Raw genomic sequence first — 15,308 nt, forward strand, 5'->3', positions numbered from 1 at the left:
TTAGAGCTATGATTAAAACACATTAATTCTGATTCCCAGGACAAATGTGTTTCCCCTGTTCTATAATTTATAATTAAAAACATGTCTCAATAATCATGTGACTATTGCTCATTTTGTACATTATCTTATTCCCTTTTTCTTTTGTCTCTTCTCACTATATATGTGTATGTATCTGTATATGTGTATGTGTATACATATATACATAAACAGAAGTTCATATATTAGATATTCTCTGTGTATGTCAACTTCCATCACACTTGCAAAATTGTTTGATTTCATAGATGAGGGTTCCCTCAAATTGCAAAGATCTTCAATTCTCCACCTTTTTCATCTTGAGTTACAATTCTTGTTGTTGTTCAGTCATTCTCTCATGTCCAAATCTTTGTGATCCCATGTTCCACTTGGCTGGCTGGTGGCAGATGAAGAGTTTTCAGAGGATAAAGCTACGAGTGGAGAGTCCAGTGGACAACCAGATTCATCTTCATCTCATGCCACTGTAGCTGGTGGCTGGGCTCCTGCACACCTCCCACTGAGACCAAGCTGGTCTGAAAGACTCACCAGAAAGCTAGCCGAGCCCCAAGTGAAGGAGACAAGAGATTCATTCCATCTCTGTGTTGGTCAGAGGCTGAAGAAAGCAGAGGCAGAGGCTGAGGGACAGAACCTTTGGATTTGGAGACATCCGGAGGGCTCTAAGCTAAACCGGCTGTGTTTTGAGAAGAACAAGAACTCCAACATTTGAACTCATAACATTTGGCCTTTCCATCTTCTCCTGTGTACAACATGAAGTACATATTGGTGTTCCTCACTTCTGTGTCACTATCTCTTCATGTCATCTTCTGCTCTCTCTCTTTTTATTGACATTTAATTTTTTTTTCCAACATCAGGTTCTTTTCCAATGAGCCCTATCTTCTCATATGGGTCCAAAATATGAAAGCTTCAGCTTTAGTGCTTGAACTTCCAGTGAATAATCTGAATTAAGTTTTTAAACTATTGACATTTAATTTACTGCATTGATTCTTCAGGGTTCATCCTTACTCAAAGTCTAATTTTCTTAGCCATACATTGCTATTGGGAAAAAAACACTGGTTTGACTACACAGGCCTTTATTGGCAACATGATGTCTCTGCTCTTTAGTATGCTGTTCATATTTTCCATAGCTTTAATTCCAAAGACCAGGTGTTTGTGTGCATGTGTTTGTGTGTCTCTCTGTGTGTGTTTTCATGTCAAAGCTGCAATCATTATCTGCAATGATCTTTGAGTCCAAGAATATAAAATCTGATATTGCTTCCATTTTTTCTTGCTCCATTTTCTATGGCTAATTTGTCTATATCTTAGTGCATATTTTTAAAAGTTAGCTTCAAGCCAGGTTTTACATTCTTTTCTTTCACCCCCATCAAAAGACATTAATTTCTCTTCAATTTCTCCCATCAAATTGGTACCATCTGGATATCAAAGATTATTGATATTTTTCTTGGAAATCTTAATTCCACTTTTTGATTCATCCAATTTGGCATTTTGATTAAGGTATTCTGCATGTAAGATAAATAACTAAGATGACAATAAACTTAGTTAACTGATTTGTCCTTTATTATTATAATAATTTTCATTTATTTTCTAACTTTTTATTATTAATTTAAATCAACCAAAACAGAGTTCAAATCTAGGAGAGATCAGTATTCCCAATTTGTGATGTATATTCTGCAGCTAGGTGGTCAAGTGAACAGAATACTGGCCTTTCATAAGGAGGAACCTATTTCATGAGTTCAAGTATGGCAATGAACACTTACTAAGTGTATAAATTGGGTAAGTCACTTAACACTGTTTCCCTCAGTTTCCTTATTTGTTAAATCATCTGGAGAAGAAAATGGTACACCCCTCAAATATCTTTTTTAAAAAATGCAAAACAGGATTATGAAGATTCAGAAGTGATTGAAAAACAACTGAACAGTGGATTCAGTGAAATATAAGAAAACTTTCTGTTAATAAAGAATACTACCTCTTTCTTGCCCCAACAGCCATGTGAGTATTGCAGAATTTTTTAAGTGTCCAAAACAGAATTCTCTCATAGATTCAAAATCTCTTTTGTATTTGTAACATTTTCCTGGAGATGTTACATTGATTTCCTTGAGCATAACTTCTAAGCTTCCATTATATAATTCCTCCTAAATGACATAAAAATGGCCCATAGAGAAGGAAAACTGCACAATGGACAGACTTACATTTGAGCAAAGGCAAGCTTTACTCTGATACACAAGGAATGCTCATTGAGTCTCACTGAGTAATGTTACTCCTTCCTGGCAACTTGACACCATTCTCCTTGAAATATTTTCTAGTCCTTTTCAAAGAATTAAAAAGTCATTTGGGCAAATATCTTCGGGAGAAACAATAATTGATGGAATCCTTTTTATCAAAACCATTGAATTAGATTTGTGACAATAATTTTTTTTATTTTCTACATTATTTAATTACTTATAAAATTTGAAGTAGTTATATTTGAAGTAATTTGTTCTGTTTCAGTTGGAGTCATTATGTTCTGAACTACTCCTTCAAGTTATATCATGGATCATCCTTTAGACCAAAAAGATAAATATTAAAAACAAGTCCTCAAATACATAAAACAATGAAATTTCAAATGTGGAAAGAACTTTCAAGCTACAATTCAATTAAAATCAACATTTATTAATCATTATTTTGAGTGCTAGGAATACAGAAATTAAATAGTCCATCCCTTCAAGGAGCTTATATTTTATTATGGGAGAAAACAATCTGAAAATGCATGCAAATATGTGTAATGATTTATGAATGAATACACACACATATAAATATTTTTGTTCTATATATTTATGGATTTATATAGGTCCATTTACATGGCTATATATGAATTGTTTATATACATATAAATACACTGATATATGCATGCATATGTATGTATATGCATGCATGAATGCATGCATATGTTTACCTTGTATCCTACATTCCAGATTTCCTCTACAATGCCCTTGCTCTTCATTCTGAAACTTCATCCTTCTCTAGAATACACATATTGAAATAGCCTCCATTCCTATGCCCTTTCTCCCATTGGAAAACTGTGGAAGCCAGTCACGTCTCAATCCTCTTTTCAACTTTCTTTTAATTATTGTTTTTCTACATTTAAATGTAAGTTTTTTGAGGCATGGACTGCATTGCTTTCTACTTATTCATGTATTCTCAGAACTTCTTTCCATTTATATTTGAATTATCATATAGAATTTATTAAATCCTGGTGAACTGTTTTGACATATTGATGAACTTTGCAAAATAGATTTGGAGTAAACAATAAATGATTCTGGAGGAAAGAAAATTGCATTTGGAGAATCAGAAAGGGCTTCTGGAGGATTCAGTACCTATACTGAGATTTGATGGGAGCTATGGTATTCTAAAAGGTAGAGGTGAATAGTATGCATAATAAAAGGAAGTATAGAATAATTTTACACACATACATATATATGTGTATATATGTATATACACATAAGTATATATTTACATATTAATTTGTGCCTAATGATGTCCATATCTAGGGCAGGAAGGAGGGGAAAATAAATCTACATGATGATTTCATTGTATATTTAAAAGGAACAACAAGTGGTACACATTAAATTTGCTATTTCATGTGTAATCATCTCTTTCTAAATTTAATTATGCTATGGAAATGCTTCTTTTTTTCATGAATTGAAAGTACATTAAAATTATTTTTAAAAGGAGTGAGGAAATGCAACAAAGGAAGAAAGGAAGAATCAGGATGTATTTGCTTAGACCATTGAGTCTGCAGAAGGGAATTACATAGTTACATATTATATAATTAAATATAATGGTATATAATAAAATTAGTAAGTAAAATAATAAAATTTTAAAAAATAAAATAGCCAATTTGGAAAAGTAGTTAAGACTTTAATTTCCAAATACAGAATTTTGTGTTTTATTCTTGAATGAATGAGGTACAACAGGATTTCATAGAGAAGGATTTCATTATTTGGGGAATATTCCTAATACACTAAAAAAGTATGAAAAGTTTCTATTTGCAGATGGCTTTTTCTCTTCTAGGAATTTCACCAAAATCATTTATCCTTTATTAATTATAAAAAATGTAACATGAAATAATATTCATCAAAGGAGGAGTTTTTGTATAATTTCAGTTCCCATCCATTATGTAAGAAATTGAGACTTTGGCACAGTAAAAACATTACTTATCCAATGTCTCCAAGTATAGGACTATTTGATTCAAATAAGCAGAGTTTATGATATGTTTGAAACTGACTTCTTCAGTAGGTTCCTCCTAAGTACATTTCTCAAAGCTGCTTTCACATCTCTATTTCTTAAGCTATAGATGAGTGGGTTCAGAACAGGACTCACAAAAGTGTAGAACACAGCTATGATTTTGGATTCCTCAACACTTTTATCAGTGGGTGGCCTCACATACATGCAAAAGAGAGTTCCATAAAACAAAATAACAGCCATTATGTGAGAGCCACAGGTAGAAAAGGCCTTCCACCTTCCCTCAGTAGAGTGCATACGGAAAATGGATACCAAGATTAAGGCATAGGAGATGAGAATGATGGCAAGTGAGTTAGAGAGGTTGAATGTAGCTGAGATGGACATGGCATATTCTTTGACATAGGTATCAGAACAAGACAATTTGATGAGAGGGGGATCAGCACAGTAGAAGTGATTGATGATGTTGGATCTACAGAAGGACATGCGAAATGTCAGGATGGATTGGAGAAGACCGTCAGAGAAACCATAAATATAGGGAAAGGTGACCAGGCAGATGCAGACTTTCCTGGACATTTTCACCGTGTAGTGTAGTGGGCTGCAGATGGCAACATAGCGGTCATAGGCCATGGCAGCCAACATGTAAAACTCCGTGAGCAGCAAAGCAATGAAAATGTAACACTGCACAAAGCAACCAGCAAAGGAAATGCTCTTCCTTTCAGATAAGAAATTTGCCAACATCTTGGGGGTTGCATTGCAAGAATAGCACAAGTCTACAAAAGCCAAATTAATAAGAAAAAAGTACATGGGAGTGTGAAGACGAGGCTCAAGTTTGATCAATACAATCATGCCAAGGTTTCCTAACAGGGTAAAAATGTAGATTACAAGGAAAATCACAAATAGTATATATTGTAGCTCAGGACGATTTGTGAGTCCAAGGAGAATGAATTCAGTAATTCTAGAGCTGTCATTTTGGCTTGACATTTGCCTGAGTCTCTGTGGTCTTCTGACATCAATAGAAACAAGAGAAAAATGAATTAAAAATATGTAATATGGTTCTTTGCATTTTAAATTACATTTCCTTCATAAAACTCCAAAGAAACAGAGTGTTAGTGTGACAATTTTAACAAGAAGGAAATTGAGACCTATGAGAAATAAATGACCTGCTCAATATAACATAATAAAAACATCTGGAATTCCATGTATGGTTTTTGCCTCTAAATATCTTATTTAACCATTATTTTACTTTCTGTTTTTAATTGAAAACTGGAGATTATTCTTTTCTTTCAATTTGTCAATCTGAATTCCTGCAGATTTTCTTTTCTAAGCACACACACAAACACACACACACACACACACACACACAAACATACTCCTACACATTTTCATACATTAAAATATACACAAAATGATGAATCATAAAATTATGCTCTTAAGTAGCAAACTCTTAAATGGTTTTGAGAATTCTGATTGCAAATTTAAGAATTATCAGGAATTAAAAATATACTACTACAAATCAATAACATGGTATAGCAATCAAGAAACTATAGAAAAACATCCAAAGTATCCTACACTAAGAAGGAGAGTAAACCTAATCATGACTCCTCTGGAATATTATGTTCATTTCTACATATTTTAGAAAGAGGAGGACAACCAGAATTCTAAATAACATCATACTGCAAAGATCCATTCAAAGATTATTAGACTAGGGAAGAAAAACATTCAGAGCATGATAGATGTCTTCAATTTCTTAAAAGACTGCTATGTGGAATAGTAATGCTACTAAGCCTAATTATCTTATTTTGCCCCAGAACAATGTAAAAGGAATAATAGATATAAGGGGGGGAAAGGAAAACTTACAATTTTCAAAATATTTGAAAGACTTCCACAAGAGGTGATAGGTTTTTTTCTTCAGTAAAGGTCTTACATCCAAAACTCAATTATCATTTGTTTGTAAAGGAGAACTTTTTTTTTAATTAAAGGTGAGACTAGACATCTTCCTAAATCTTTTTCAGATCTGATATTCTATGACTGTATTTGTAGTGCAAATTCATTCCCTGACCTGGTTTTATGTTTGCTGATTTACCACACCTTGATAGAATTTTAAATTTATTTCAGAAAAGGACCTTAGGAATTATTGAAAAGAGAAAAATGAGTTTCATCAGGTCAATATGATTTGTCAGAGGTCATACAGGAAGGTGGAAGAAAATTCAGGTCTGAAGACACAAGGGAAAATATTGGTTGTTTTGTTTTTGTTATTATTGGTGGTGGTGGTGGTGGTGGTGATTTTTTGTATGTATGTATTATTATTATTATTTTTTACTTATCCATTGTGTGACTTTGGAAGGGTGACCATCAGTTAAATCATAAAATGAGTGAATAATAATTTTACTCCTTTCCTTACCTTATATATGTAATTAGGGTCAAATGAAAGATAAGGCACTAGGTGACTGATATACTTCACAATTGAAACTTTCCCTACAGATGCATATTCGCAACTCTAACTATTATGGTTTTAGGAGCTATTTGGATCCTTGAGGGATTAAACAATTTGCTCATCATCTCATAATTCATCTATGATAGATGTTTACTTGAATTCTGATGTTTTAATCTCTGAGACTTCCTGTATCTATCTTCTATGGAACACTTCCTTTCTGAATTGTTTTATAACATATTTTCTTTGATTTGCACATGCATAAGTTTTATCCACTATTATCCGTATAACACTTGGTCAATTGGTTGGGAAGACATGGGCTTGGAAGCTCTCTAAAAAGGCAATAGTAGAGCAATGACACTACTATAAAATTACAACCAAGCCATTACAGTTCTCTTAGATCACATGGGATTCAGCAATTCTTTAAAAGTCTACTATTGATAGTTATTTAGTCACAACTTATCTTAGACTTCAGAGGAGAATATGGAGTGATGGGCAGGTGGAGATAAAATTAACCAGATTTGTCTCTCTATTCTTAATGATAATCAGTCCTTTGCCTCTACCCTAAATCTTTGTAACTTAATAGAAATAGTGAAATGAGTACCAGATTAGGAGCTAAAATTTCACCATTCCTTCCTAAGAGTTAGTCTTGTAGAATCTGGAACCCTAAGTTTCTCTAAAAGGAATGGAGAATGTTTCTCCTCCACAGCAGGAGATTTTACCCAGTCTTCTTTTTATCTCTTTGAGATAGGAAATGTTTTGGACTGAGCTTGATGGAAATCTGGATTATATGTTAAATATAAATATTAGAATAAAGCCATCATTAGGTTATTCTAATATTATAGAACTACTTTAGACATCATTTCATCCAGTTCTTCTGTTTTATAAAAGGAAAAATTGAAGCCCAGAAAACAGTATATAATAGGAAATATATTTAAAGCTAAAAGGGACTGGCAGATCATTTGTCTAACCACTTCATTCCACAGATGAGATAATTGGGAGTTGAAATGATTTAGCCAAAGTTAAATTGGCAGGTAGCATCAGGGGCAGCATTTGAATCCATTTTTTCTAACTCTAAAGACAGAGCCCTGATAGAACATAATGAGTGATACATCTAGTTTTTGGATTGATATCTTCTAGATTCAATAATGTTCTTTCTATTATACTAAACTCAAGCATATCTAAAAGTATGTTACACAAAACACAAATAAAACAATAGTTATGGAGTTTATACCTTGGTTGTGAGCATAATATTGGAATAAAGTTGCATGAGAGGTCAGAATACAGAGGATGGGGAAAACAACTTCTCCTCATCAGTCCTCTACTTTGAGTAGCAAAGCTAGTTCAAATCCTAGAGAACTGCTGACAAGCTAAAGATCTGGGGCAGTGCAGGAATAACAAGAGGAGACCAAATGTTCAATTTTGGCTGCTACAGGACTCTTCCCCCCAAACCTCAGCACCACTGAGCTTACTCTTGTATTTCAGAAACAGATAATTTGAGCCTATTCATGAAATTACACTTGCTGCTGTTAAAGTTCTAATTCTTCCAAGAATTTTTTTGTACTGATTTTGTTGTCTAATCCTTCCAATTATATATATATAAATTATACATGTATGTCATTTCATCTTTTAGTTAAGCCCCCGGTAAAAATGCTAAACAGCAGAGAACCAAGAATGTGTAGACTTCTTTCAAAATTTACTTACTATCCTTCTCTTACTGAGAAAGGAGACCTCTTTTCCATGCTCTCACTGACCCATACTTACAGTTACTTTGTTTAAGAAGATTATCCTGTTGGTTCTTGAAACAAGAATGTATTACTGATTTGAGACTATTCTCTTATGGGAAGATCCAAAATATTCTTTCCTTTATCCTTTGAGTATCTTTTTCCCCCACAAAGTTTTTCACTTTTTTTTCACTCTCTAATATACAAAGATTCTAAACTCTTGAAATGGAATGAGAAGAAATTGATAACCCTTTTGTCTACAAACCAATTAAAATGTTGGGAAGTCTAAAACAAGATCAAAAATTGGGGGTGGAATACTTTCAAAAGTATATGTGTTGTTGGGGATCTTGGCCGTGTCCTATACATAAGGAGAATTCAGAAGACACCACCCCAGATTTACTATTTTCTTTACAAGCCTGCCTCTAGAAGCTGACAATTATCGATGGTATCAGTGAATCGGCCACAAGCCAGAATCCCATAAATTCCAGCCTAGTAAAAAGATGAATTGGCTGGAAGTCCTCAGGACTCCCAATCATTACCTATATTTTTACACATTTTCATTAAACTTAGATACAGAAATATAATCCCAATAAATTTAGTTTCAAAAATATAAACTTTATATCTGGCTGTTATTATCCCCATCTTACAGTTGGAAAAAAAAAATGAAGTAAATGGAAAGACTTAACCAGGGTCACACAACTCAATGCTTTACCAAGATAATTAGCTGCTTTCAGATTTACTCAGTAAATTCCTTCTCTCTCCAAAATTCCTTCCTAGAATACTATACTTATTCTGCACTATACAATAGTCGTCAATGAGAGTTACAAGTTGTCCACCATTTTATAGGCCTAAAAGGGATTTATTGCTTAATTAGTCTGTCTGCTTGTTTTCACTTCTTTCCCACTATTAACAAGAAGGCACACAAGAATGGGAGAAGTAATATGATATAATCCAGAAAGCAACACTCCTAAACACAATAGAGATTACAAGCCCTTTCCTGAATTGCCTAGCCCAACACTAATATATGGAGTCCTTGGTTTTAAACACTTGGCCCAATCCTGAACTAGGCAGAAACAAAGGTTCCCTGTGTTCTTCAATTTTACAATAAGTCCTACTATCAACAGCAAAGTGCAATAAAGAGAATGGGGGGTTAAAATAAGAACATACATATTTGATCCCTTCTCTTTTCATTTGCTCCCTATGTAACATGGGGCAATGAGCAACATCTTTGAATATTCATTTTTTCTTCATCTGTAAAATGAACTATATATCCTGCTAAAATCTTTCTAGTTCTAAATTTATGATTATTGGTCTTGTAGTACATCTTCTCTTTTACTTTGGACCATTTGGAGTTTCTCTGTCAAATTACATATTTTATGCTTTCTCATAACTTCTACATTTATGGGCCTATTTTTCTTGGTTCCTTCAGCTCTGGCATTTTATATTCTAGGTTCTTTCTACTTGTTGACATTCTAGTCCATTTTATGGTCTAATCAATTCTGACATTTAATATTTTATATTCTAAATATAAATCCCTCATAATCCAAATTATCCTCTAATAAATTATTTTATTTCATGTTAAATTATATTAAATTGTTTGGGAAGTAAGCTACATTTTTGAGAATAATGTGTCTTTGTATCCTAAATTGGAAGAATTCAATACTATTTTTAAATACATTATGAAGGTTGTAAGCATTGAATAGCTGTTACAACAATAATAATTTTCTAGCTATATGGATTATGGCATTACAATCCTACAATAGACTATAAAAATCCTATTGAATCATGCAGACCAGTTTTCCCCATTTCAGTGTTTGCTGCCTTTTTCTTTTGAATTGCCTGGAGATGCCAGCCACTCTGATTCATGTTCACTGGAATCACTGGAAAAGCCTTCAAGCTTCTGTTGAAGCATCCATCCCATCATCACACAACTGCTTTCTCAAAAAAAAAATGGAAACAGGCCCTTAGCTGAAAAGTTGAACACTATTTGGAAGTCCATGATGCTTCAAATGGCCCAACCTACCTGAGCAAGAAAAAACTCTTCTTAGAAACACTTTCTGGATGAACCAAGATAGATGCTTATATCTTTATGGCAATTTGAGGCCCTTCTCCCTGAAGCAAAAGTCACTGGGGTAAATATCTCCAGAGAAAAATCATAATTGGTGAAATCATCTTTGTTGTGAGCACAGGTTTGAATTGTATGATGTTGTATTTACTAAGTTTTTTCAAGTAGGTTTCTATAAAGGATTTTTATGGTATATGTCTGGGACTTCATATGTTAAAACATCACTTCATAATGCATCATAAATCCTCTTGTATCCCAAAGAGATCATTATCATGGAATAGATCCCCACCTACACAGAAGTATCCGATTTTAGACACAAAGTAGATTTTAGACCTCACAGAGCCTATCTCATAGCAATAATGAGAATCTGAGGCCAAGAAAATAGAAATTACTGTACCAAGGTGACACAGTAGGTTAGTGTCAGAGTCAGAATTATGACACTAGGATTCTGACGCCCAGGAGATAAGCATCTCTACACCTCTACACCAATTTGTAATCTAATAGGCAACACTCAAAAATTCATTAAATTATTGTTCATTTTGTAAATTATCTGATGCCTTTAATCTTCTTTTGTTCCTTTTAACTATGTACAGCTCTCCTATGCATTCTATGTATGTAATAAGCCTCCCATTTCACTTACAAAGTTGTTTTTTGTGTTTTTTTGTGTTTGTTTTTAATTTCATAGGTGAGAGTATTTCTTTCATTGTAGATATCTTTATATCTCCCTTCACTTTGTTCATGTTTTCTTAAATTACAATTGTTTTTGTTGTTCAGTTATTCAGTTATACCTAATTCTTTTTCTTTAATTTGCCAGGGACCATTTGCCTATATCTTAGTGCATATTTTTTAAATGTTAAGCTTCAAGTCAACTTGTACAGTCTTCTCTTTCACTCTCATCAAAAGACTTCTTAATTCCTCTTCAATTTCTGCCATCAAAATCTGTATATTGAAGATTATTGATATTTTCCTAGAAACCTTAATTCCAGCTTTTGATTCATCTAGGCTGACATTTTGATTAAGTAATCTGCATATAAGTTAAATAATTAAGATTATAATAAGTCTACTTAACTGCATTGTCATCTAATACTAGAATAACATTTATTTTCTATCTTTTTGACATTAATTTAAATCAACCAAACTAGAACTTAATTCTTGGAGAGAGAAGACCAAAGTAATGTGTTCCAAATTTGCAAGGCAGCTAAGTAGTCAAGTGGGATAGAATACAGGGTCAGGAGTATAGAAAATTTTTCTTCCTTAGTTCAAATATGGTTTATTAATTGTTTAAATCTTGGCAAGTTATTTAACTCTGTTTCTTTTAGTTTCCACATATGTAAAATCATCTGGGAAAGAAAATGGCACACCACTCTAATATCTTTGCCAAAAAATAATAATAATAATAATAAATCTGAAACAGGGTCATGAAGAGTCAGACATGATTGAAAAACATGGATTCAATGAAATATAAGGACATTTTATGTTACAAAAGGAATATTAACTCCTGTTTTTGTAATGCTTGAAATATTCCAAATGTTTTCTTGGTTGCCCCAACAGATGTGTAAGTATTGTAGAATTTTTTTAAATGTCCGGAACAGAATTCTCCTAGCCCACAGTTTCTAAATTTGTTTAGTGTTTGTAATATTTTTTGGAGATGCTACCACTTATTGATTATCTTAAGCATAACCTCTAAGCTTCCATTACATGCTATTTCCTAAATGGGATAAAAACAGGCCATAGAGAAGGAAAACTGTACAATGGATTGATTTGAGCAAAGGTAACTTCTACACTGATACACAAGGTAATGCTCAGTGAGTCTCATTGAATAACGTTACTCCTTCCTGGCAACTTGACACCATTCTCCTTGAAATATTTACTAATCCATTTCAAAGAATTAAAAAGGCATTTATGCAAATATCTTCAGGGAGAAACAATAATTGATAGAATCCTTTTTACTAGAAACATTGAATTTGATTTGTAACATGAATTTTGTTTCATGTATTGTTTAAATACTTATTTAATTTTAAGTAATTTTATTTGAAATATTTTGTTATGTTTCAGTTGGAATCATCATATTCTAAAACAGTTATTCAAAATTTATTAAGCACTATATTTAGTACTACAAATACAGAAATGAAACTGTCTATCTCTTCAATGATCTTACATTTTATTGTGTGAGGGGGAGAACATGAAATGCATGCAGATATATGCATATATATATATATATATATACATATAAATATATATATTTATGAGTGACCATATATTTGTATATATATGTGACTAGGTTTATTGATCTATATATTTATGGATTTACTTAGTTCTATTTAAACAGATATATATTATTTATATATAATACATCAATATCTACATGCATATATGTATGTGCATACATGCATTCATGTATGTGTATATTACCCATGTATCCTGCATTCCAAACTTCCCCTATAATTCCCCTGCCCTTCATTCTGAAATTTCACTCAGATCTAGCATATACATATTGAAATATCCTCTACTCCTGTGGCTTCACCCTCAGTGGAAATCTATCCAAGCCCATCATGACTCAGTTCCCTTTTCAACTTCCTTTTATTTGCTAGTTTTCTACTTTGAAATGTAAGTTCTTTGAGGATATGACTTATCAATTGAAAAATGGCTTGAATTCTTATAAATTTGAATCAATTCTCTATATATCAGAACTCTTAAATATAAAAATGCTTTCCCAATTTATTGCTTCCCTTCTAATCTTGTCTTCATTAAAAACTTTTAAACTTGATATTATCAAAATTATTTATTTTGTGTTTAATAATATACTCCAGTTCTTCTTTGGCCACAAATTCATTCTTCTTCCACAGATCTGAGAGGTAAACTATCCTATGTTCTTCTAATTTATTTATAATATCATTCTTTATTTCTAGATGATAAACCTATTTCAACTTTATTTTGGTTTAAGGTGTTAGTTGTGGGTCAGTGCTTAGTTTCTGCCACACTAATTTCCAATTTTCTCAGTATTTTTTGTAAAAAATGAGTTTTTATCTCCAAAGCTGGGGTCTTTGAATTTGTCAAACACTGGATTACTACAATCATTGACTATTTTGTCATGTGAACCTAACCTATTCCACTGGTCGATTACTCGATTTTTTAGGCAGTAGCAAATGGTTTTAATGATGATTGCTTTATATTATAGTTTTAGGTCTAGCAAAGCTAGGCCACCTTCATTTGCATTTTTTTCATTAACTCCCTTGAAATTCTTGACCTTTTGTTCTTCTAGATGAACTTTGTTATTATTTTTTTTTCTAGAGCTATAAAATAATTTCTGGGAGTTTGATTGGTATGGCACTACGTAAGTAGATTAATTTAGGTAGTATTGTTAATTTTATTATATTCACTCAGCCTACCCATGAGCACTTGATATTTTTCTAATTGATTATATATGATTTTATTTGAGTGGAAAGTGTTTTGTAGTTGTGTTTATATAGGTCCTTACTTTCCCTTGGCAGATAGACTCCAAAATATTTTAAATTATAGATGGTAATTTAAAATGTGTCTCTTTGTATCTCTTGCTGCTGGGCTTTGTTGGTAATATATAAAAATGCTGATGATTTCTGTAGATTTACTTTGTATATTGTATCTTTGCTAAAGTTATGAATTGTTTTTAGTACTTTTTAGTTGATTCTCTAGGGTTCTCTAAATATACCATGGTATCATCTGCAAAGAGTGATAATTTGGTTCCCTCATTTCCTCCTCTAGTTTCTTTAATCTCTTTTTCTTCTTTTATTGCCAAAGCTAACATTTCTATTACAATATTGAATAGTATTTGTGATAGTGGGCAAACTTGTTCCACCCTGATCTGATTGGGAATGGTTCCATTTTATCCCCATTACATATAATGCTTGCTGATGATTTTAAATAGATGTTACTGATCATTTTAAGGAAAACTCCATTTATTCCTATATTCTCTAGTCTTTTAATAGTAATGGATGTTGAATTTTATTAAAAGTTTTTCTACATGTATTGAGATAAACATATGGTTTTTGTTAGTTTGGTTATTTAGATGGTCATTTATGCTAATAGTTTTCCTAATTTTGAACTAGCCCTGCATTCCTGGTATAAATCCTACTTGGACATGGTGTATTATACTGGAGATGACTTGGTGTGATCTCTTTGCTAATATTTTATTCAAGATTTTTGCATCAATATTCATTAGGAAATTGGTCTATAATTTTCATTCTCTGCTTTTTCCTACCTGTTTTAGGTATCAGCACCATATCTATGTCATAAAAGGTATTTGGTAGGATTCCTTCTTTCCCTATTTTTTCAAATAGTTTGCATACTATTGGAATTCATTGTTCTTTAAATGTTTGATAGAATTCACATGTAAAGCCATCTGGGAGATTTTTTCATAGAGAATTAATTAATAGCTTGCTCTATTATTTTTAAAAATTGGAACATTTAAGTAATTTATTTCCTGTTCTATTAATCTGGATGTTCTATCTATCTATCTATCTATCTATCTATCTATCTATCTATATTTTAAGGTATTCCTCTAATTCACTTAGATTATCAGATTTATTGACATAAAGTTGGGCAAAAGAACTCCTAAATTGCTTTAATTTCCTCTTCATTGATGGAAAGTTTTTACTTTCCATTCTTGAGACTAAAAATTTGAATATATTCTTTCCCTTTTCTAATCAAATTAACTAAAGATTTATCTATTTTGTTGTTTTTTTCATAAAATCATCTCTTATTATTTATTAATTAAATATTTTCTTACTTTTAATTTCACTAATCTTCCCTTTTATTTTCAGAATTTCCAATTTGGTATTTGATTGGGGGGTTTTATTTT

At 32.2% G+C, this 15,308-nt stretch overlaps 1 protein-coding gene across 1 annotated transcript; it reads right to left on the minus strand.

Moving 5' to 3' along the window:
* Window positions 1–4,272: 4,272 nt before the first annotated feature.
* On the minus strand, window positions 4,273–5,232 carry LOC127540135 (olfactory receptor 5M11-like). The gene has a single exon (XM_051964709.1). The coding sequence runs from the start codon at window positions 5,230–5,232 to the stop codon at window positions 4,273–4,275; it is 960 nt and encodes a 319-aa protein (XP_051820669.1).
* Between the last annotated feature and the right edge of the window lie 10,076 nt (window positions 5,233–15,308).

Source organism: Antechinus flavipes, chromosome 6, assembly GCF_016432865.1.
Source record: "Antechinus flavipes isolate AdamAnt ecotype Samford, QLD, Australia chromosome 6, AdamAnt_v2, whole genome shotgun sequence".
Lineage (NCBI taxonomy): Eukaryota > Metazoa > Chordata > Mammalia > Dasyuromorphia > Dasyuridae > Antechinus > Antechinus flavipes.

Coding starts and splice junctions, on each gene's coding strand:
- LOC127540135 (XM_051964709.1), bottom strand. CDS start 5,232: ATGTCAAGCCAAAATGACAGCTCTAGAATTACTGAATTCATTCTCCTT.